This window comes from Crinia signifera, chromosome 19 (assembly GCF_055691185.1).
Source record: "Crinia signifera chromosome 19, ASM5569118v1, whole genome shotgun sequence".
In the NCBI taxonomy this organism is placed as follows: domain Eukaryota; kingdom Metazoa; phylum Chordata; class Amphibia; order Anura; family Myobatrachidae; genus Crinia; species Crinia signifera.
Window position 1 is genome coordinate 108,089,195 of NC_139226.1, and position 24,615 is coordinate 108,113,809.

General features: G+C 47.8%; 2 protein-coding genes across 2 annotated transcripts in view; one reads left to right on the top strand and one right to left on the bottom strand.

The window, feature by feature from the left end:
- The window catches only part of TMPRSS4 (transmembrane serine protease 4), a 39,963-nt gene that overhangs the window by 9,554 nt on the left and 5,794 nt on the right, over positions 1–24,615 (bottom strand). The window contains exons 2-9 of the mRNA XM_083163135.1: positions 10,444–10,489; positions 8,207–8,608; positions 6,441–6,593; positions 6,228–6,351; positions 4,298–4,396; positions 3,192–3,232; positions 2,413–2,575; positions 2,057–2,223 (exon numbers count right to left, since the gene is read on the bottom strand). Coding sequence (XP_083019261.1) covers positions 2,057–2,223; positions 2,413–2,575; positions 3,192–3,232; positions 4,298–4,396; positions 6,228–6,351; positions 6,441–6,593; positions 8,207–8,608; positions 10,444–10,489 — 1,195 coding nt within the window. The remainder of the gene's footprint in view (positions 1–2,056; positions 2,224–2,412; positions 2,576–3,191; positions 3,233–4,297; positions 4,397–6,227; positions 6,352–6,440; positions 6,594–8,206; positions 8,609–10,443; positions 10,490–24,615) is intronic.
- The window catches only part of SMIM35 (small integral membrane protein 35), a 56,958-nt gene continuing 53,413 nt past the window's right edge, over positions 21,071–24,615 (top strand). The window contains exon 1 of the mRNA XM_083163136.1: positions 21,071–21,271. The gene's annotated coding sequence lies outside the window, so the exon portion shown is untranslated. The remainder of the gene's footprint in view (positions 21,272–24,615) is intronic.

Here is a 24,615-nt window from a genome sequence, read left to right on the forward strand (position 1 = left end):
GTCATGAAACACAATCTACACCACCGGCATATACTATTACAGGGTTACAAAACTATAATATATCTTCATGTTCATCTACCCATTCCTATGTAGTCATGGGAGATATTAATCCATTGCATCACATGACCGGCTTTAATTGCTTTAAATAGAACTTAACACCAATGTCTCTCTATGGAGGTAACACGGGTTGGAATCTATGTGGTTTAGGCCAGACAGTACAGGATGATTGGTAAGTCAACCAGAAGCTAATAGAACATTATGCCCAGTATGGTAAAACCATAATCAGAAAGTGTACTGTGTGTGTAACCTGTGGTGCTGTGTGTGTTTACCATACATTGTATGCTGATACAGGATCTGTACTACCAGGCAACAAGCAGACCCATGTATGTCATGTACAACTCCAGACCGACAGATTGCGGCTGGTAAGACGACCGATGTTACCATACATCAGTCTCCCCTAAATACTAAACAATATAGCATGTGAGTGCATGATATAATCGATCATTAGCTGCATCCACCTGCCTGCTGCCGGCCGCTGGTTTGACTGTGCGCCAGATGACCTAGGCCAAAATTAATCTCAGACAGTCCCATGAAGACCCTCACCCCACCCCGGTAAAATCCCTCACTGTCCGTAAGACTGCACTGGCTTCACTGTGACTGCCAGTGAATTCCTATTGGAAGTCTGACCTGCCAGTCACCCAAGGCAGGCCCATTTTGATGTTTTCCCTCCCTCCACGCTGCCTCTTTGGCGTCTACAGGCTGCAGCTGAAGCAGCCTATATAACCTGGGATATAAGCATGCGCAGTACCTAGGCCGATACGGCACATGCCTAGGTCCCGCTGCCTGTATCTGCATTCTACAGGCACCAGGACCATGGGGGGTGGGCGGGGTGGAGCAGATGAGCGACAGCAGGGGGGGTGCCGGCATCGCAGCCAGCAGCAGCCCCCCTCCTACAATCAGGCAGGAGCCGCTGCTGGTTAAGACCCAGATTTACAGTCTCATATACTTCCCTGGCTCATGCCCTCCATTGTATATATATGTACTTAGCTTAACATTGTTGGGGCAAATTAATTAAGCCTTTGAGTGTGATAAATTGGAGAGAGATGAAGTACCAACCAATCAGCTCCTAGCTACCATATAAGACTGTGTTTGAAAAAGGACAGCTAGGAGCCCATTGGCTGGTACTTATATCTCTCCACTTTATCACTCTCCTGGGTAGAGCACATCTGCCCCATAATCCATTGCTGATCTTTAATGTAACAGCTTCTTCCGCTCTACATTGATATGGGATGTTTGGGAAATAAGGGGCAGCCACATAGGGCGGTATTCAATGAGAATACCTGCAAGGTGCAGCGAATCCTTTTTTGGATTCGCTGCACATTCGCCACGTTCCGGAGCCTCACCGGCTCCGGTATTCAACGAGTCAGGGGCAGCGAGCCCCTGACCAGCGAATATGAGCTCCTGCGGCGAATGCCGCAGGGAGCATGAGGACGGTGGCAGGCAGAGAGATGGAAGTCTCTCTGCCTGCCCCAGAACGTTTGTGGGGGGGAGGTGGGCTCCCCGGGTGCCAGGCAGCACAGGCTGCCCCCCGGGGGTGCCAGCAGGGGACCTATATTCACTACACCCGATCGTAACGATCGGGTGCAGTGAATATATGAATATCTAATGAGCGGCTCGGCTCCGGCGCCCCCTGCTGGCTGCTGTGTAAAAAAATAAATTAAAAAATATATATATTTTTTTAAATTAAATATATATTCATGTGCTTACAGCACATGAATAAAAGTAGCATGCCCCTCCTCAGAATAAAATTCCTGATTTTTTGACACCAAATGTAAAAAAACAAAACACTTTATTTTAAAAGTTCACATTCCACTTCTCCATCAAAAGATAGCGATTGCTACTCGGTGAATCATGGCGAAAAAAACCTTCAAATGTATTCGCCATGTGGTCATTGAATAGGGTGATTCACCGTTTTAGTCCAAAATTCGCCAAACAGCACAAATTCGCCATAAAAACATGGCGAATCAGGCTCATTGAATGCCGCCCATAGTATTACCTGATAAGGTGAGGTCAGCCTTGAGCTTAATTAGGGCAATGTCGTATGGCTTCTGATCTAAAATGTAGAGGGTGGGAATGAAGATTTTGTCCACTTGTGCTGCAAACAGGTAGGTTAGAGTAGTACCGCCAACCTGGATCCGCCATCTATCCACCTGCTGCTCCGCCCTAGGTTGGAGATAAGGTAATATCATAGTTATATATCCAGCTATAGAGATTACATTTTATCCTGGTGATTGGTTTTATTAATAGGGCACTTATCAGGAAAACGAGCAATGTCCGTACATCCATCTAAGTCCCACGTACAGTCTGCAAGCGGCAATAGGAATAGAAGTAGTGAAATGCTCCAGAACTTACTTTTGAAAACAATGTGCAGCACTGAGGATGATACGGGGGGCAATAATGCTTCCGCCGCATAGATGTTGCCCCATGTATTGCACACTGACTTGCCACGGAACATTCTCTATCAAGGTGTTACTGCCTCCAATAATCCGTTCTTTTTTATGGTTGACGCCACACACTAAGAAACAAACGGAATAAGAGATCATAAAACAGAGATAGGAGAGCATGAGGTCATCAGGTATATGCAGAAAAGAGCACAAATCAATTTGGTATATAGGATTCACTTAAGCTTGGTACACATTATACCAGGTACCAAGTGTGATATCGCCTGTGGGGGGGAAATGGCATCGGCAAGTACATACACACATGCCAGCAGCGATGGAGCGCTGAGAGCAATCATGCTGCATCCCACAGCACGGCTTTTCACCAGCGATGTGTTCCATCGGCCTCACAGTATTCTTGAACAAACATTATGTAATCACATATAACGATGGTTACCATCGATGGTGGTCCATCAAGTGCCAACAGATGTTTTTCCCTGTTCTTTCACTGACTGGACCATGAGCCAATCAGAACCATCTTGTTCTCCCCCATTGATGGAGAAAAAATTCAACATTGATCATAAACTATCTATGATTTGGAATCATCGATGGTCCCTAAACCTTACTACAGGAAGGTTTATCGATTTTACATTACACATTTTCACTTTCATGGTTCTCGATGTTTCAGGTATAAAATGTAAAGCAAAGTACTATAACAACAGAAACATAGAAGCCTTGGTGAGAACTACTCACCTATACATCGCAGAGATACAACATTACCAGATGAACAGTTCCTGCAAAGAGACAGATACTATGAAAAGCAGAAACAAGATTGTAGCGAAGCACTAAGTGCACATGCAAGGTAAGTACTCCTATCTCACTTCTCATTGAGGCGCTCATGTACAGTTGGAAACAAACACAATTTGCACCATAATTGGTATTTTCTTTCTAAATAATTCCTTATCCATTCTGAGAAACATTTTGCACCTATCACCTCTTACATTTAATGAGACTGAATCGGGGCTGGAGGGGGAATGTAAGGAGGCACAAAGTTCAGTAAGAGTGTTTTCGCACAACATGCGCACAATCATTGTGGGCTCTCAACCTACAGTATGAAGCAAAATGCAAACAGACGATTGGCTGAATGTGAAGGGGGGTTTCTGGGTAAGGGGCTACACAAGATCAATCATTGATATTGATGACACTAGAAAGAAGCACCCAGGTCTTTCTTTTACTTTTCTATTGTCCAAGATTGGCTGAATGTGTCTTCATTTGTAACACTTACAGGTATGCTGCAGACACGTCTAACACATGTCTAATTTTTGTCAATGTCTGACTAATGCATTTCTGACTTTTGTCAACTAATGCATGTCTAACTTTTGGTGACAACCGATTTTTTTTTTTACAGTATTTTCTTTATTGTTCCCATTTCTGTACTTTGCAAAAGGTGATGCAGCCCCATAGGGACACCATATAACTAAAGGATAATCATCATCATCAATAATCATCATTATCATTACAGGAACTAGGCCAGAAAACAAATACCCTAGATTGGTTTTTACAAAACTTTGTGTCTTATGTCAGTTACCCAAGACCAATTCGAATGATTATGATTAATATAAAATGCAAATCCAGTGTATAAATATAAACAAATACTGTCCCTTATCTCATTATTACATCTAAGGATAACATACATCTGACAATATTTTTATTCTAAATGACTCAATTAGAAATATTTGGCCTCTCCACAGTGCTGGGATTCAAAAAAGTTTGGGAATCACTGACCTAGACAGTAGTCCTCCCAATTTGACAGATTTATGAATTTTAGAGAAGAATTCAGGATAACTTACTGTACTTACCCAGTGACTGGAACCGCCTGAATCCCACTGCCACTCAGCACAATATTACTGTACAGCCCATTAGATACTGGTGACGCTATTTGGGAGAATGTTGGGGTACTGAAAGTTGAAGAAAATGTCTGTAAATTTTTTTTATTTTCTATCTGAGTCAGTATGTATGTAGTCTGTAGACGTCATCAAGTCAAGTTACAAAGTTAGTTTCCGGCTACAAGCTTTTAAAACTTTATTCAAATACCTCACACATTTACAGTATTATCGATCAACAATACATGCGGGCATCATGCAAATTAATCAAAATGATGTGCCGGGGCCTTGAGTAGGTGACCAACGTTGAAGCCAGAGCTGGCCATAGGCATAGACAAACTAGGCGAATACATACCTCACAACTGTCCTGCTTATCGCGGGAACGTCCCAGTTTTTTTAGGATATTACGACGTCTCTCCCATGGCCAGCAGTGTCCCACTGTCGGGGGGGGGGGGGGGGGGGGCGGCAGTTGGGAGTCCCCCCCTGTCATTCATGAACAAATGCACACAGCATCTATTCCTGCAGCCAGAGGGGCTGGGGGCATAGCTAGCAGCTCACAGAGCTGCTGGGCATGCCACCATAGCGGCAAAAATGGGGGCGTGGTCTCACGGTAGTGCCGTGAGTACAGGTTATGCCCCTTTCCCACTAGGCCACGCCTCCACTGTTCCAACTCCCACACTTAAAATGTGAATGCATGGGGCATGCAGCTCATAAAACTCAGCCAGCAGCAGCAGGAGCATCAATGTGGGAAGCAAAGACAATGGGGGCAGCAGCGGACAGTTACAGAAATGCCACCTTCTCTTGAAAAGGGCTGCTGTGCCCTGGACACAAGGACCTTTGTGGACTATAGGAGCAATAAGCTTGCACTGACTGACTCCCTGCAGCCAGCCCAGGCTTCAATATTTGCCAAGTAAGTACTGTACTGGTGTCTGTGTGTGGTATAACGTGTAAGGGGCATTACGGTGTGGCATTAGTTGTATAAGGGTCGCTATTACTGTGTGGCATTATGTGTATAAGGTGCACTACTGTATGGTACAGTGTGAATAAGGAGCAGAAAATTTACTGTGTATCAGTTGCTGGACTAAATATATTTCTTCATAGCGTACATTGTATATACTGCTATAATAGGACACTTCTTTCTAGCACTTAACAATGTAACAAATTTATGTAGTAAATTTTGTTGGTTTTTGCATTGGATTGTCAGAATAATGCGCAGGGAATGACAACGTCATTTGTGGACACTGTCCTCCAATCTCTTTATCCCACTGATGCATGTGGGATGGTGTAGGGCAGTGGTAGCCAACTCCAGCCCTACCAACAGTTCACATTTTCCAGACATCCTAGCTGCTGCAAAGGTGCACTCATTACTCACTAACACATTTTAAAAGATCCACAGGTGGAGCTAATTACTTCACTTGGGATTCTGTGAGGAAATCTGGAAAACATGCACTGTTGGTAGCTCTCGAGGACAGTTGCTTACCCTAGGTGTAGGGTATATTTGTAAGCAGGGGCTTAGCGAGGCCGGTGCAGTTGGAGCTTGGGCTCCAGATGCCTGCTGTGGCTATGGCGCCACAGTCCCAGAAGCTGGCGCTGCTGATCAGGAGGAAGTGATGCTGCTGCTACGAAACACGGGTATTACGGGATGGTTCTTAATGCTGTAAAGTGCCTGTCCCCATCAGGTATCTTGGTCAGGTAATCAATCATGTCAATTGTTAATGTGGGAATGTACTTCTGTGCTAATCTGAGGCATGCATACAAACAAGGGTGGCCTGTTGCTGATTGATCCCTTACTAGCAGCATAGGGCAGGTTTAATCTCCCTCATAGTTACCAACATCCCCCCAAAGGGATAGTGGACCCGATTTTCCTAAAACGCCAGACAATTATGCTGCAGTCAATGTAACATACCTGGAAAATCCCAGCTTTGCACAAACAGCTTTTGCTGTGGCTGTGTTAAACCCATCGTAGCAAATATAGCTCCATTTCCCGGACGTAAGGACCTGTACAATGGAGTCTGCTTCTGAAAGCCTGACTGTGACAAAAACACATCGGATCCATTATACACAGTAATAAGCGTGCAGCTATAGACTTCATACGGACACAATAGCGGGCAATCCTCACCGATGGAACTGTTGCTGTAGTCTGCTCGCTGCACGCAGCGTAATTCATCTTCCCCGCCGGTGCAGTCAGACACCCCATCGCACCACTTGTCCAGTGGAATGAATTTGAACGATTTGGTGCAGAAGAAGTAGTAATTGTCGAGGACCACTTTAACTTTAAGGGAAAATAATGACATTAAATTATTCAATTAAAAACCATACTAACAACACTATCCGTTATTATGATAATAAAGGGGATTCAGGTTGGCTCGTAAAGAGCCAAATTCAGTCTGGGGACCGATGTTGCGGATTTGCTCATGCATATTGGCAAAAATACGCATGTGCAGACCTGCAGTGAGAACGTCCTTGGCGAGAAGTACAGGTGTCCGCACTCAGCAGTGCGGACAGGGGGCGGGCAGGGTGCTGGTGCATGGAGACGCCCACCATTTCCTGGGCGTTCCTAAAAAACTGTGGGTGCACCCAGAAAGACGTTGGGCACCCCCATGTGAGCGTACACATCCGTTTGCATGTGGGGGGTGTGTGTTTTCGCTTGCAAGGTGGGCGTCGTCTAACCGCTCGGTAAGCAGCGAATGTGAATCTCCCCCCAATGTTACCCCATTATCGGGAGATGCTTACCTAAAACACAAATACAAAAAAGTTGTTTTCTAATAATGGGCCTTATTCAGGATGGATCGCTATTTTGAGAAAACACAAATTGAGATTATCGGACCACTGCGTTGTACATGGGCGACTGCATATTGCAAATGAAAAATGCGATCGCATAGCAGCTGCAGTTTGACAGACAGGAAGCCAGCATTTAGAGGTAGAAAAATTGTGTTTTTTAAATGTGTTTGAGGGGTGGGTCTCTGACGTCAGCGCTGCCCACTTCAGACCCGTCTCAGTCTCAGGTTAGTGAAAGCTTCAGACTTACTCACATTTGCTCAGACTGGAAGGAACTCTTCCATGTTCGGGGATTTGCAAATGGATCTCAAAATTAGCGATGCATTTGCAATGTTTGATCCCAGTCAACTGCGTTTTCTTTGATTAGTGATCCGTGTTGAATAAGGCCCATTGATAATTAAGCACTTCCCTTTATTATGGTACATTTCCACTGTTCTCTGAATTATTTTTGATGGTATTTAATTAGTTGAATGTGCACAAAACATCCATTAAAAAATAACCCTTCACAACTAGAACATTAACCCACAGAATTCTGATAAAGGGGGGGTATCCTAGTGTCAGAGGTAATAGCTGCTATAAGCTTTGCGGGTGACTATCCAATTAGCCCTACCGAACAGTCATAAATCACAATATCAGGGTGTTTTTATTGACGAAAATGGATCACAAATTGTCTTTACCGCACAACACATGTCCAGTTCCCCAAATCATAGCTCTGCTCTTAACAGTAGATGGCCGGATTGGGCTGAGAGAACACTAGTGTCAGGGAAGCCAAAATTTAGGATAAACTATTATTCCATTGTATTAAGGTCATTGGTAGACTAATGGAAACAATTTCTGATGGAAGCAGAATTTAATTTCTGCCTCTACATGTTCAAAGACAACAAAACCAATGTGTAGAGCAGGCATGTCCAAGCTGCGGCCCTCCAGCTGTTGTGAAACTACACATCCCAGCATGCCTTGCCATAGTTTTTGAATTCCCTAATATCAAAACTGTGGCAAGGCCTTCTGGGATGTGTAGTTTCACAACAGCTGGAGGGCCGCAGGTTGGACATGCTTGGTGTAGAGTCTTATATTGATACATAAAGAGACGTTTTTTGCGTTACTTACTCAATATACCTATGACTACTAGTGAAGAAACCACGAGTAGCAGCGTTGTAACCGGGACACAGTATCTTCTGAGTGCCGAAATTCGTCTGAGCTTGTAATTTATAGGATTAGCTCCAGTGCCAGGTCTTGCGTTAGGCCTTGCGTTAGGCCTTGGGTTAGGCCTTGGAGTACCTCGTACAGGGCCAGGAGTTCTGGTGGGACCACCAGGCCTAGAAGCAGGAGGACGTGCGGGACCTGGAGGTCTGCTTACAGGAGCTGGAGTACGTGTGGGTCTTGTAGCGGCACTGGTGGTTACTGGAGTGGCACTGCTGGGAACTGGGGGTCGCCCACTAGGAGTACTAGAGGCAACGGCAGCAGGATGGGATGATCTTGTTGGTTGCACTGAATCTCCATCTCTGGCATCTTAAAAAAGGTAGACTGAAGGTTACTCTCTCGGACATGGAACAAGTTTCATAATGAATGGAGTTACTGTAGCAAGGACTAAGGCTTAAATTCAGGAATTTGGACACCAATTGCTGAACAAAGAATTAGGTTAAATAAACATGCAATTGGCACATTACTGTACTTGTAATAAACATGGATGCATGGCCACGAAACATGCATCATGCAAACACTAATGCTACCATTCTATTAGTAGGAGCACCAGAGCATCTGAAAATTATTCTTAGTATGGATTCAAGAAAGTGCACTATATACCATTGAAATGTGCACCAACTAGGGTGACCAACTCATCCCTTTAATCCGGGACACATATTAATTACACAGGTTCTGTGGCTGGCTTTCACCTGGTTTTAAACTGCCACACCTCAAGACTCCATTTCACCTGGTTTTAAACTGCCACAGAACCTGTGTAATTAATATGTGTCCCGGTTTAAAGGGATGAGTTGGTCACCCTAGCACCAACCCTTTTGTAGGTGCAAAGCTGGTATCCAAATAGTCCTCTCCTACTGTAGACCATCCACTAAGGTTCTACCTTGTTGGGCTTTCCTGTCAGCTTGAGTCAGTCTGCCCAGGAGTTCTCAAACTCGGTCCTCAGGACCCCACACAGTTCTGGGTTTCCTGGTCACCCAGGAGGTGCACAGGTGCATTCATTACTTAAGACACATTTTAAAAGACGCACAGCTGGAGCTAATTATTTCACTCGGGATTCTGCAAGGAGACCTGCAAAAAAGGCACTGTGTGGGGTCCTGAGCACCGAATTTGAGAACCTGTGATCTAGTGGCCTTCCTTAAGATAAATAAATATAGGGATAGTGGCCCTGTTTCATAGTTGATTGCAAAAGCAAAAGCTTTCTGAAATGGGCAAAACCCTGTTTCACTGCAGATGGGGCAAATGTAACATATTTTATTTATTAGGCTATTTTAATGATATAATCATCACTAAGCACTGCGGGAGATGCTGGGAATTAAGTCTAGCTCACTCTGTAAAGAGCAATCCCTGGCAGCCTGCAGCATCCCCAGGAATGGCAGAGCCCGAGAGAGCCAGCCTTTCAAGGATGCTTCAAGAGAGCCAGCCTTTCAAGCGCTCCCTCAAAACCCACTTCTTCCGACTAGCCTATTCCTCCTCCTCCTAACCTCTTTCGCTCCTCCTATCCTGCCTACCCCTCCGTCTGTTCACCTCCGTTCCTACTTATCCTATTGTCTTTCGTTGTCCACCCACCTCCTTTTAGTCTGTTAACTCTTATGGAGTAGGGCCCTCCTTACTCACCAGTGCTCCTGCCAGGTTCTTCCCTTCCTCTACAATTTCCACACCTACTTCAGAACTGATACTACTACTGCTGATACTACTACTACTACTACTACTGATACTACTACTACTGCTGATACTACTGCTGCTGATACTACTACTGCTGCTGCTGCTGATACTACTACTGCTGATACTACTACTACTGCTGCTGCTGATACTACTACTGCTGATACTACTACTGCTGATACTACTACTACTGATACTACTACTGCTGCTGCTGATACTACTACTACTACTACTACGTCACTGAGCAGTGTGCTCTGTCATTGCAAAGGCAGAAAAGACCCCTTGGTCCTTGTTGGATGTTGCCCTATTGTAGCTGGTTGCGAAGATTCAAGCTTTAAGCCCCCAAATGTAGGTCTGCCAGTGTGTATACCCCTGACCAGTGCCAATTAAAGACTTTTTGCATAACACATCATGTGCGCTTAACCTCTACTGAGTGTAACCATAACCAAATACAGAAATAAGATTGTGGCTTGTGATGCTCTTACCTGTTCTCGTCAGAGGAGATGCAACATCTGCTTCATCTCCTGGATTCTGTAGAAGCGATAAACAGAGAAAGAGATGATCAGAGCGTTCCTCCAGCACCTGGCATTCCTACAGATACCGCCTGTTAGGATAATTGCTACTGACCAAACTGATAGATAATTCAAAGGGTGTCAAAAGGATTGTTCTTGGAATAAAACTCAGACTGTGGAAAGTCAGGAGTCAATGGATGACATGTACTGTTTAGGGACACGTGTGCGTTGAAATATGTGTAGATAATGTGACGAGTAAAGCTGGGTACACATATATACAATTGTCGGGCCGTTCTTTCGTTCTGAGTCGGACAGCCGTTCAATTGTATATGTGTGTACGCTGTCCCGTACGAGCGATAAACGGCAAAAAACTGTCTTGACCGTCCATACTCGGTCGGTCGACGGTTCTTTGCTGTTTCATTTTCATCCGACAGGACGGCCTCATATCGGTACAAAAGTGCAGTGTGTAAGCATATGCTGCCGTCCTTGCGACTATACTGCCAAAGCTGGAACGCCCATGTGGGCGTTCCAGCTTTGACTAAAAAAAAAATGGCGTAGGGTCCCCCCCACAGCCGTAACCAGCACCAGGCTGAAGGAGCCGGGACTGGTATTAAAAAATCAGGAAACCCGACAAATAGGGCTTCGCTGATTTTTTAAAACCAGCCCCAGGCTCCAGGTCTGGTTCCCAAAATACGGGGAACAAAATGACTAGGGGTCCCCCGTATTTTAAGAACCAACCCCAGGCCAAACCAGCCAGCAGGGTAATGCCACAGCTGGGGGGAGACTTTTTATACAAGTCCCCCAGGCCAAAGCATTCAGCTCTCTGACCGGTCAGCCTGGCCAGGGGTCCTGGGGGAGTGGGGACCCCCCCCAATTAAGGGGTCCCCCCCTCCAGGACTTACCTGACCAGGCTGAAGCCTGGTGCTGTCCTCGATGCCCCTGGGCGGTGGGCATCGAGCTGATCTTTGTGTAAAAAAAATAGATGAAAAAAACTATTGTTTTTTTCCTGTGGAACTATGAGTCCTAGCAAGCCTTCCCCGCAAGCTGGGACTTGGAGAACCACAAGTCCCAGCCTGCGGGGCATTAAAGGGCCCGCTGGGTCTTTTAGTTCCACAGTAAAAAAAATGAGTTAAATAAATACACACTGACACTTTAGAAAAATAAAAGTTTAATACATACATACATTACACAAACACACTGATACCTACCTATCTTGATCCCGTAGGTAGGTCCCAGGTTCCGGTCCGGTGGCTTGGTTCCGGGGCTGGTCCGGGTCCGGGGCTCCAGGGCTGAAGAGTCCGGGGTCCTGGATCCGTAGTAATCCAAAGGGGTACCTGGGAAAGGAAATCCTACTCACCTGTCCTCTGGCGTCCACCCCGGCATCTTCACTTCAAGACGCGCTGCTCCTGGCTGCTGGTACCCGCTCTGCTCCGCTGTATACTAGAGACGCAGAGATCCTTCTTCCTCGGCGTCTCTGCTCAAAATGATTTCTGGCCAATCAGGAGCCGAGAAAGTCGGCTCCTGATTGGCCAGAAATCATTTTTAGCAGAGACGCAGAGGAAGAAGGATCTCTACGTCTCTAGTATACAGCGGAGGCAGAGCGGGTACCACAGCAGCCGGGAGCAGCGCGTCTTGAAGTGAAGATGCCGGGGTGGACGCCAGGTGAGTAGGATTTGCTTCCCCAGGTACCCCTTTGGATTACTACGGATCCAGGACCCCGGACTCTTCAGCCCTGGAGCCTCGGAACCAAGCCACCGGACCGCACCCTGGGACCTACCTACGGGATCAAGATAGGTAAGTATCAGTGTGTTTGTGTAATGTATGCATTAAACTTTTATTTTTCTAAAGTGTCAGTGTGTATTTATTTAGCTATTTTTTTTCTGTGGAACTACAAGTGCCAGCGGGCCCTTTAATGCCCTGCATGCTGGGACTTATAAACAATAGTTTTTATTCTATTTTTTTTACACAATGATCAGCCCGGTGGCCACCGCACAGGGCCACCGGGGACAGCACCAGGCTTCAGCCTGGTCAGGTAAGTCCTGGAGGGGGGGGGGCCTTTATTGGGGGGGGTCCCCACTCCCCCAGGACCCCTGGCCAGGCTGACCGGTCAGAGGGCTGAATGCTTTGGCCGTGGGACCTTATATAATAAGTGTCCCCCGGCTGTGGCATTACCCTGCTGGCTGGTTTGGCCTGGGGCTGGTTCTTAAAATACGGGGGACCCCTGGTCATTTTGTCCCCCATATTTTGGGAACCAGCCCCGGACCTGGAGCCTGGGGCTGGTTTTAAAAAATCAGCGAAGCCCTATTTGTCGGGTTTCCTGATTTTTTAATACCAGCCCCGGCTCTTTCAGCCTGGTGCTGGTTACGGCTGTGGGGGGACCCCACGCCGATTTTTTTTTTAATAGGCAAAAGGGTGACAGCTATAATTATGCCCTAACCCAGCCCATTATGATAATTTTGGTCACATGTGACGTGTCAATAGCCCAAATCGAGACAGTGTGTACGGTGGTACAATCTTTTTCTTGCGACTGTTTGGACGGGAGTACATCAGACGTCGCAAGTAAAATTGTACAGGTGTGTACGCGCGTGTCGCCTGTTGTTTGTGGACGGTCTGACGGGAGTACGGTGGGCCGAACGGTTGCCAGAAATAGGGATTGTATAGATGTGTACCCAGCTTAAGTGTCTTTCCAAGAAGTCATACACGTGTGTGGTTAACTTCTACCAAGATCACAACAAAGATAAGAACAATCCAGTTACACAGGTTTTCCACATGACCAATGAGAGAGATCGAAACTGATCCAAGGGGTTGAAGAAGGGGGGGGGGGGGAGATGAACTGAGTTCCACCACCTGTTCAACCTTCACCATGGTCCCGCACAGTAATTCTAGCAGAAAATCATTATAGTTTGCAGGTGGATGCCAAAACCCTACCACTGGCCCTGGCTCTGCTTTATGGGGAAGGTGAGGAGAGGTAATTAGGTGGCAGATTGAAAGGAGTTCTCCAACCTCCCCAGGACCACTTCAAGCCCTGCTGATCACCAAAGTGCAGCCACCATTTTCCTCTCACCCCCCTGGCAACCTGCTTCACTCTAACACACAAAGCACACCATGCGCTCAGGGGCGTGACCCGAATAAGGTCTATTATGATACTGGAAGCTAATAAAACGGACCGGCAGAAACCGGGCCACCTCAGCCCGCAGCACGCACAAACATAAACAAATTCAACTGTCTTGGGAGGATATTTACCAAATACTCAGAGAATGATAAAGTATCAACCAATCAGCTCCTGGCTATAACTTTTTTCAAACACAGCCTGTAAAATGGCCGACAGCAGCTGTTTGGTCCCATCGTCATGGAAGCCCATCATGGTCACTAAAGCTACCGCTTGAGATACCAAATCTATTCTCCAGTATGTTTAGGACACAGCTTGACAAATATGCAGGCAAAGCCACGGCATACTATCTACCTGCAAGCCATTCATTTCTATAAGAAGGGCAGACTGGACAATGGAGCTGATTCAGGCCTGTTCGCACTGCCGTGGATTCTCACGCCGCCAATTATTGATAGACTGCGCATGTGTATGGGCCTTCCTGTAATGAGATCCTGCTACTTTATCTATTTGCAAGCCGTTGGCAAGGTGATTGACAGGAAGTAGTTGTCTGGGGGTGGTAACTGGTCGTATCATGGGAGTGCCAAGAAAGAGCAGGCGTGCCGGAAATAAGACACTAGGAGAAAAAGCATCATGTCCAAGCATTTTAGGGGAGGTTGTGTGACGTCAGCATCAGGCCGGATATACCTATTCTTAATCGCAGCCGCCGAGTAAGTCTCTAAGACAGGGTTGCCGACTTTAAAAAAATCCTCTCCGGGAGAAGCCCGGAGAGGAATCTCGCATTACGAGTTTTGGGGGCGGGGCTTAACGGTGATGTCATTAAGCCCCGCCCCATTGCAGCAAATAGCCGAAATAACTGATATCCATGGAGGGGGCAGGGCTAAAATGACACGATTGTGCAGTTTTAGCTCCGCCCCCTCCTCTGAGACCCGCAGATTGCGGTATATAAATGCCGCGATCGGGGGGCTCAGTGGGGGTCCCCCTGATTCCGGGAGGGTTGCCCACCCTTCCGGGGGGCGGGAGGAAGGACCCGATTTTCGGGAGACTCACGCAAATTCCGGGAGGGTCGGCAACCCTGCTCTAAGACCATACTTGCCTACATTGATTTTTACGTCTCCTGGAGATGCCCAGAGAGGCAACACGTCAGGGGTGGTGGGGGACAAAGCTGACATCACTTGGCCCCACCCTCATGCCAGAAACTCTGTGAATCACGGGCCGTGGTGAGGGGGCGGGGCTTAATTGACGCAAAATGCAGCTACCGCTTAATTTTAGCCCTGCCCCCTCTCTGGGGACCAGCAATTTACCGGTAATTGAACCAGCAGGGATGGGGGTTGCAGGGGCTCTGGCCAGCAAGGGGGAGACTTGCCCACCTTCCGTGGGACTAGGAGGCAGACCCAATTTTAGGAGCAGCCCGCCCATTCCGGACACACTTGCAAAACTAGGGTAGCTCCCTGCCTGCACAGTATAGCTGTGAAGGCAGATGCAGGGCTGCCATGTTTTGGGTCACAGAGGCCCGCTCTGCAAACGCTCTGGACATGCCTATGTTGTCAGAATCTGCTTTATTGGCCAGGTATACTTGCATATACTGGGAATTTTATTTGGATTGCTGTGCAACAGCCGGGTAGGTAACAGTTCAACAGTGACAGTACAGATATACATGAACGCATACAGGTATATGAGAGATGTACCCTGGGGAGGGTGATGGACATGTACAGGGGGGGCACAGCAACATATACCTGCTAAGCTGCACAGCGCCTAGGCAGCCATCACCGGTGCCACTGGTCGCCGCAACAGTCAGGTAGGTAACAATATAGGGAGAGACCGTACAGTTATCACACAGGAGGCGTCCGTCACTGCCGCTGAGGCTGGGGGCCACTGCTGTGCCACCTGCCGAGTCGGGATCATCCGCACTATCCAACCTCCTCTGACTTCACTACCGTCCACAGGGAGCGCCCCATCGACTCCAGGGGATGGGTGCGTGCGACCGTCCGGACCACACATTGCCACTCAGTCACAGCCCCCCACCAGCACTTAAGACTGTGGTCATTTTCCTGAATGCGGCCACAGATTAAGGGCTTGCAGATGCGCAGAAGTGAGTAAAAGATGTCAGTTAATTTCGCACTTTAGAGTTACATGCCGAATAAGGCCCAAAATCGGTGAAACACTACTTTGCATTTATAGCTCTTTATTCATATAATGAATTTCACTCAATCCACAAAAAAAAAAAAAAAAATTGCATTTCAGGTAAAATTGTTAGAAATATGTCAGAATAAGGGAAAAAACTTTCAATATAGAACACAGTATTTATTTTTCCCATTCATGCCAAAGGGCCTTATTCTGGTTCACTCGCAGAGACAAATTCCTTCTCAAGTAGACAAAATCATGTGCCTTGCAGATGGGGAAGATGTAACATGTGCAGAGAGAATTAGATTTGGGCGAGTTATTTTGTTTCTGTGCAGGGAAAATACTGACTGCTTTATTTCTACTGCAATATAGATCTCACTCAGAAAAACCCCACCCAAATCTAATTCTATCTGCACGTTACATCCAGAGGCGTAGCGACGGCGGAGCCGGTGGAGCACACGCTCCAGGCGCAGGAAGATAGCATGGCGCCGGAGCTGTGCTGGCACCGGTACCGCCAGCTCGCTCGCCCGTTGTCCGTTCCCCCGCTCCCCTGCCCGCTGTGTCCGGGTCCGGGAGACGGAGAGAGACGTCCACTGCTGATATGTAATATTCACTTCTCACGCTGGACCGCTAGCCAATGGGCGCTTGCGGTCCAGCAGCCAATCAACTGGTGGCTGCTGGACCGCGAGCGCCTATTGGCTAGCGGTCCAGCGCGGAAGATATGAATTTTACATAGCAGCAGTGCACGTCTCTCTCCGTCTCCCGGACACAGCGGGGAGCAGGGGACAGGACAGGACGCACACTGGCAGGGGGGAGGTGAGCGGCTGGCTATGTAGGTGTACTCCCTCCCTACTGCAACTGCACCCACCCTCCTGCAGTCACCCACCTTACTGCAGACACCCACCCTCCTTACTGCAACTGCACCCACCCTCCCTACTGCACCCACCCTACTGCAATACTGCACCCACCCACCCTGCTGCACACTACTGCAGTCCACCCTGCTGCACACTACTGCACCCACCCTGCTGCACACTACTGCACCCACACCCTACTGCCATCACCCCCCCACCCTGCTGCACCCTACTGCCCCCACCCTGCTGCACCCTACTGCACCCACCCTGCTGCACCCACCCACCCTGCTGCACACTATCACTCCCACCCTCCCTCCATGCTGCACACTACCGCTCCCACCCTCCCTCCCTGCTGCACACTACCGCTCCCTCCCTCCCTGCTGCACACTACTGGCGGTGCATTGAATTGAAAATAGCGGCGGGGAGTGGGCCGCTGCACAGTTCTGTCCCCCTTGGCAATGAGCAAATTCAGTCCCCCTTGGCATTGAGCATGAAGCCCCTTGGCATCGAGCATGAAGCCCCTTGGCATCGAGTATGAAGCCCCTTGGCATCGAGCATGAAGCCCCTTGGCATCGAGCATGAAGCCCCTTGGCATTGAGCATGTAGGTAAGTGGCACTTTTGTGTCAAATGTGTAATGGGCATTATGGTGTGTTATATAGTATGTCATGGGCATTGCGGAGTGTTATATAGCATGTCATGGGCATTGCGGAGTGTTATATAGTATGTAATGGGCATTGCGGCGTGTTATATAGTATGTCATGGGCATTGTGGAGTGTTATATAGTATGTCATGGGCATTGCGGAGTGTTATATAGTATGTCATGGGCATTGCGGAGTGTTATATAGTATGTAATGGGCATTACGGTGTGTTATATAGTATGTCATGGGCATTGCAGTGTGTTATATAGTATGTAATGGGCATTACGGTGTGTTATATAGTATGTCATGGGCATTACGGTGTGTTATATAGTATGTAATGGGCATTACGGAGTGTTATATAGCATGTCATGGGCATTGCGGAGTGTTATATAGTATGTAATGGGCATTGCGGAGTGTTATATAGTATGTCATGGGCATTGTGGAGTGTTATATAGTATGTCATGGGCATTGCGGAGTGTTATATAGTATGTCATGGGCATTGCGGAGTGTTATATAGTATGTCATGGGCATTACGGTGTGTTATATAGTATGTCATGGGCATTGCAGTGTGTTATATAGTATGTCATGGGCATTGCGGAGTGTTATATAGTATGTAATGGGCATTACGGTGTGTTATATAGTATGTCATGGGCATTGCAGTGTGTTATATAGTATGTAATGGGCATTACGGTGTGTTATATAGTATGTAATGGGCATTACGGTGTGTTATATAGTATGTCATGGGCATTGCGGAGTGTTAAATAGTATGTCATGGGCATTGCGGAGTGTTATATAGTATGTCATGGGCATTGCAGTGTGTTATATAGTATGTAATGGGCATTACGGTGTGTTATATAGTATGTCTTGGGCATTGCGGAGTGTTGTATAGTATGTCATGGGCATTACGGTGTGTTATATAGTATGTCTTGGGCATTGCGGAGTGTTGTATAGTATGCAATGGGCATCATGTGTGGGCTTTTGTGTATTTGGAATTACAAAGTTCACTAAAATGTGTACGGTGTGTGGTATAATGTTGGTCCGTGTCCACTTTTCACTGCGCAGGAGCCTCACCTACTACAAATTGGGGGGGCGCGAAACATGCCTTTGCTCCGGGCGCCGTGGCACCTAGCTACACCACTGGTTACATCTGCCCCACCTGCAGTTCACATGGTTTTGTCCATTTGAGAAGGAATTTGTCTCTGCGAGTGAACCAGAATAAGGCCCAAAGCCCCATTCATCCATTAGCTCATTCATGTAAATGGGTCTATGTACTATGGGCCGGATTCAAATTTGGATGTAAGACAGAGAAATCAAGCTTCTGGAATAACACATACTGCAATGCCAGGAAAATAAATATATTTAGATTTTTCTATGCAGGGTAACACTCGCTGCCTTATGAAACCCATACATGTTAGACTGCTTCATTTTTACATTGACATTTAGATTTGTTTCTCTGCACATATTGCATCTGCCCCATCTGCAGTGCATCAGATATTTGCCCCCGTCATGGGATACGGTCACTAGGTCAACAAGCATTGGGTCGACACCATTAGGTCGACATGCAGAAAGATCGACATGAGTCTAGGTCAACATGGGTTTAGGTCGACAGTCAAAAGGGCAACATGGGGTTTTTCACTGTTTTTTGAGCCGACATGTGCTGACAGGCGGTATTTCATGCCCTACCATCCACTATGGCGTGGTGAGAGAATAAAATAGTGTGCCGAGCGTAGCAAGACACCGCGCCAGAAGCATGGCGAGCGCAGGGAGCGTTGGGACGCGGTGCTATGTTTCAGTGTCCATGTCGCCATTACGCTAAAAAAAAAAAAAAAACAGTGAAAAACCCAATGTCGACCTTACCCATGTCGACCTAATGACCTATCGACCTAGACCCTTGTCGACCAACATCTTGTAAACCTAATGATCCATGCCCATCGCCATGGACACTGTCAAAGTGTAACGTGTCCCGTCGCTATACTGCACACAACACTAATTTATTCTCCCACCACACACCGCAGGGGATGGTAGGGGATGCAATACCAACTGTCTGCACACGTCATTTAAAAAAAAAAGTGAAAAACTCATGTCGACCTTTTGACCGTCGACTGTTGACCTAATGCTTGTTTTCCCCTTCCAACCTTATTCTTGTGTCGACCTTCAGTGGTCGATGCAATGAATGTTGTCCTAAATAGGTTCAACCTAATGACAGTTTTGACATGCCTGGCTAAGATCAAGTGTAGTATCTGTTCTTATCAGTTGGGTCTGGACCGCCCCCCTGGCAGAGAATAGAGAAAGGTTGGACTAAACCACCTTGCTACTGAGCTGAGGACCTGGTATACCTCATGTTCTGGGCGGGTGCAAAGTCTCACTGAGTATCTTCATCCTGCCGTAGGGGGGGGGGGAACACACTCTCCTACTGGAAGGGAGGGGAGAAGCATCGGGCCTAGTAGTTGGGGCTCTTGTTCGGGGGTCTATAGCCTCCGAGGGAGAGTCACTCGAAATGCCTGGTCTAGTATCCAATCCCAGGAAGACGGGAAAAGCTAGGACCGAGTAGATTGCTCACTGTCCGGGGGGTACAATGGACCTCGGCCAGGGAGACAGCGAAAAGCCCAGCCCAGTACTCAATCCCTGGGAGAGGTGAAACGTCGGGACTGAGTAGGTGTTTTCTTCTCCTTCGGTTGGTCTATTCGGCCGCTGCGGGGGAGACTCATCGAAAAGCCCGGTGGAGTATCCATTTCCATGCCGGGGGGCCGGAAAGGGCCTGCTGGTGAGGCGGAGAAACACTTGGTCGGACGCTGACTGGCTGGCTGCTTGGAGTGCGAGGCTGCACTGTGCCCCCGGGGAAACTCGGGGGTGCCGAACATGCACGGGTGATCCCAAAATCACCATGCACTAGTAAGCACTAGCACTGCGCACTTTCCCTCTAGGTATGCGCTTCACGTCCTTACCTCGTCCTTTTGGATGGGGTAGGACAATTTTTCACACCCCCACCCTGGCCTTCTGGCTAGGGTCCTTTATTATTTATTTCTCTTCCCCCTCTCACGTTTGTCACTTTTCACGTTCCTTGTTTTTTGTAGTTTTGTCACGTTTTTTTGGGTAGTGTGGTCGACCCTTTCGGGCCTTCCATTTCCCCAATGTGCTGAAGCTCTCGCCTTTTGGGGAGAGCTTCGTGCCCCCCGAGGACGACCCCAAGCCGCAAGGCGGAGGGAAGTCTACAGAGGGTCTCTCCAAACCTTCGGGTGCGGAGGACCCACCGTCCTAACCCTTCCGGGGGTTGAGGAATGAGGGTCTCTCTAAGCTTCGGCGAAGAGGACCCACCGTTCCCTATTTTCCCCTCTTCGGCCTTATGGTTGAGAGGGGTTAGGGGAAAAACGGGGCCCTGTCTCCTAGGAGACGGACCCATTCGATCGCACGGCCTCCTTTGCACGTGTTTAGGCACAGCACTGGTGGTGGGGAGCACACCTCAGGCTCCTGAGTTTTTTTCAAACTCACTGCACACCCCAGCATGCCCCGACAGCAGTTTGGTGTTCGGGCATGCTACACCTTTGGCTGGGCATGCTGGGATGTATAGTTCCACAGCTGCTGGATTGCTGAACGTGGCCTACTAGTGGTTCACATTACTATTTTTTACACAATTACACATATAAGCCGTACAAATAATAGGTCTCCAGTATAAGCCGTTAGTACCTGGTGCTATAAAGTCCCATATTGTCACTATGCAGCGCTATGTCTCTATGCTGTGTGTAGAATACATTACGGTTTTATAAAAATACAGTTAAAGCGTTAATTTCTGCACAGCGAACTGAATGTAAAGATGACAACCCTCTGGAGGACAGCGCATCAGGACCGGGGGACCAGGGAGATACGGAACACGTTGCTAAGACGCCATGGATACAAATCCCAGAATCCTCGTGTTAGCAGAGTCATATCCCTCAGCAGATTCTGATCCTTTATTCTACGGTGATGTAGACAAGAAGATTCCGTGTGGGAAAGAACACATCCAGCTGTCTGCAATGAGGGAGCTGGCAGCACACCTCCAAAATCACTGAGGGTCTCCAGATTAGGCAGAACGCTATACAAACAGGTATGTTTTTCACTAAGATGTGTCTACTAGGGGGTAAATATACTCAAGCTTCTAAAAGTGCAATGTGGCCATGTTGCCTATGGCAACCAAACATTTTCTGGCCATTATTTCTCTGTTACTTCCTTTGTGTTACTAATCGCATATGTTAGTGCATATGCAATTAGTATGGATATGGTAAGCGGCGGATGTTAGTACATCCCGCCCAAAGAGAGCACGGTAACTAGTGATAATTGGGATGGAACAGGCTGTTACACTTTGCAGAACGTATGTTATTAAAATCTGCATGTGGTACAATTTATTTATTATATGAATAGAGCTGCACTGATCGCAAACAGCAGCCTTTGTATTAGGCCGATACAGGTAGTTGTGACCAGACTGGGAACATTTATGGCCTATTAACATTGCGTGCAAATTTTAGAGCAATAGGAGACAGGATGCAAAAAGTCTTTGAAAACTCATCTTTAGCCAAACAATATAATGAGATTTACGAATGACTTTGTCACCAGATCCTATGGCATAGTTGCCTACCCTCCTGCATTCTGCAGGAGACTCCCTGAACCAAAAGCAATCTCCCTCTCTCCCTCATTGTTCTAGAAATCTCCCTCATTTCCCCTAATCCACATTACACGATTACATTTTGGGATAAAAAAGGGAAAAAAAGGAATGACAGATAGATACATTTACATTAAAGTATAGTAGCTCTTACTAACTGCTTTGGGGATCATCTACATTTGGATATAAGTCATTTAAAAAGATTCCTCTCAGATGTAGCAGTACCCACGCTTCTAGGTGCCACGTTCACAATCCCTCCATATATAGAACTAGACACGCCCCTTTGGGTGGAGCATGACACACAACCTCAATGGGGCGCTTTGTAAAATTCTACTACCAACTATAATCTCCCTGAAACTAGTTTTCAAAAGTAGGCAAGTATGTCCTATGGGGTTATGGTTTTGTTTACAAACTAGTAAGCAAATAGTGGTAACTCTAAAACAATGGCACCCAAGAACAGCTTGTGGCTCAAACGTGGCCCACCACCTCCAGCCATCCAGTCCTAATGCTCATACCAGGTTATTTCAGCAGTATGCTGCACCCTGCCTGTTTTATGTTTAACTGCAGAAGGTGCACTGCGTGGCAGTTGTTTCCTTTTACACCGGCATCCCCGGGCATTATGCTGAGTGGGCTACGCTGGCAAACAGGGGCTGGCTGGCATCCACCTCCTCCAGGCCGCCCTCCTGCGCTGGCCGCGGCTTCCAGAGCACGGCCACGGCTACAGGAAGATGGCCGCCGGCCTCCTGCACTAATGATATGTCCTCAGTGCAGGGGGCCGGCGGCCATTTTCCTGTAGCCGCGGCCGTGTTCTGGAAGCCGCGGCCAGCGCAGGAGGGCTGCCTGTGCCTGGAGGAGGTGGATGGTGACCAGCGTGGCCCGCAGCCAGTGACTGGCTAAGCGGCCCGGGGGGCACATGGCACCCTGCCCCCCCGGCCCAGCCCGCCCCTGCTGGCAAAGTCAGGCCTTAAACTGGTGCTTGAAGATGACATCATCTCAAAGTGCAGGGAAACTCGCTAACCGACATGCTGAGGGCAATCCCGGCACCCAGGAAAGCTGCTGGAATGCCCCCAGCTTTGTTCTGTGAGGTGAATGGATGCTGCACACAGGCATTCATTCACCTCTGTCCAGGCTCCGCTGCTGTCTGCATAGTACTGCAGACAGCAGCGGAGGCTGTACGCTGCCCCTGCCCAACCTCCGGACTGACCACAGGACGCTGCGGTCCAGAGGTATGCATACCTCCCAACTGTCCCGCTTACCACGGGAACGTCCCGATATTCGGGGACGTTCCCGCGTCCCGCCCGGGGCCGCCATTGTCCCGCGGTGGGGGGGGGACAGTTGGGAGCCCCCCAGCCTGCCTAGAATAGATGCTGTGCGCATGCGCACAGCATCTATTCAGCGCCAACGAGAGGCGTAAACGGGGGCGCGCCCCCTTTTCGGGAGCGCAAGCAGCGAAGGTCCCGACCTCCCGACTACAGAAGTTGGGAGGTATGGGTATGGGCTCCCCTATTGGTTTAAATGGGTCCCCGGATCGAATGAACTGGGTTACCCATTTACATGGCCCCTGACTCCGGGGACGCCCCGTGTTCGACCTAGAACATTTGCTGGGTCGCACACCCGGGGAACAGGACTCAGGTTATTTTTTTTACCCCTTTTACACTAAGCCCCGGCCTGGAGTACTAGAGAACTATATTGAGTTCCACATGACACGGAGGTATTTTAGGATTGCAGGTTGTTTGTGTCACAGACTTGGTGTTGGGCTTGACATCTGCAGGAAGTTGAATCCTCTGTCTGAACACTTCAACATCCTGATCTGAGCTGCCAGTTTTATGAATGATGTGTGTGTGGGAGGGGGAGCAGAAATCTCATCAGTGCACAATTTGGCCCCATCACTGATCTTCAGGGATTGTGAATGCACAAATAACAAAGCAAACAACTTCGGTGAGTCCCCAAAAAAACTGGTAGTTCCATTACGAACACAGGTATGGAGATGGCAACAAAGTCAGCGCATGCCCAGAATTCAGTGGATAGCGTCCGGAATAAAAATCAGTATAGATATAACAAGCAAACTATGTGTAGTTGTGAGTTGATATGGATGTGCCTGGGGGGGCAGGCGAGATCATTGATGCTGAAAGGAGCATAGGCATGGGAGCTGGGACCCTGCTTGCTATACTGGCAGAGATTCAGGATCTTGGCTGCTCTAATGGGGGAGGGGGAGTTATACTTCCAGATATAACACTTGTTTTCTTCTAGTTAAAAAAAACAATAAAAATAATCACATTCCATTCTGCATAATGCACACAAACTTTTCACACAAGAACAAGTTATGTGCTGTTTCACTTATCTCATACCGGTATGATCAAGACAGCTGTCCAGTAAATGTGACGACAATAAAAAAATAAAAAAAATAAAACAATAGAACTTTTTTTAGAGCCCTAAACTGTGGTAATAAAAATAGGATTTATGATATAGCTCCTGGTGAGGCAACCGTATCTGAACATCATGGAACTCGTGAACCCAGGCTGCCTTTCTTTCTACTACAAAGTCCTCTATCCCGCGGAAAACAATCGACCACTTTCCAGCACTTGCCCCACTACCAGGGCCACACACACACACAAAGACATACACCTTAACCCAGTCCCCCGATTTCCCTCCACCCCACACAATCATTCTTTCAATTATCTCCATTTATCTTCCCAGTTGATAACCTCTGCCACTCTTACCTCTGACGATTGTATGTATGTGTACCCAGCTTACTCACCAGTAGGACTCTACTAACTAACATATTCTACCCT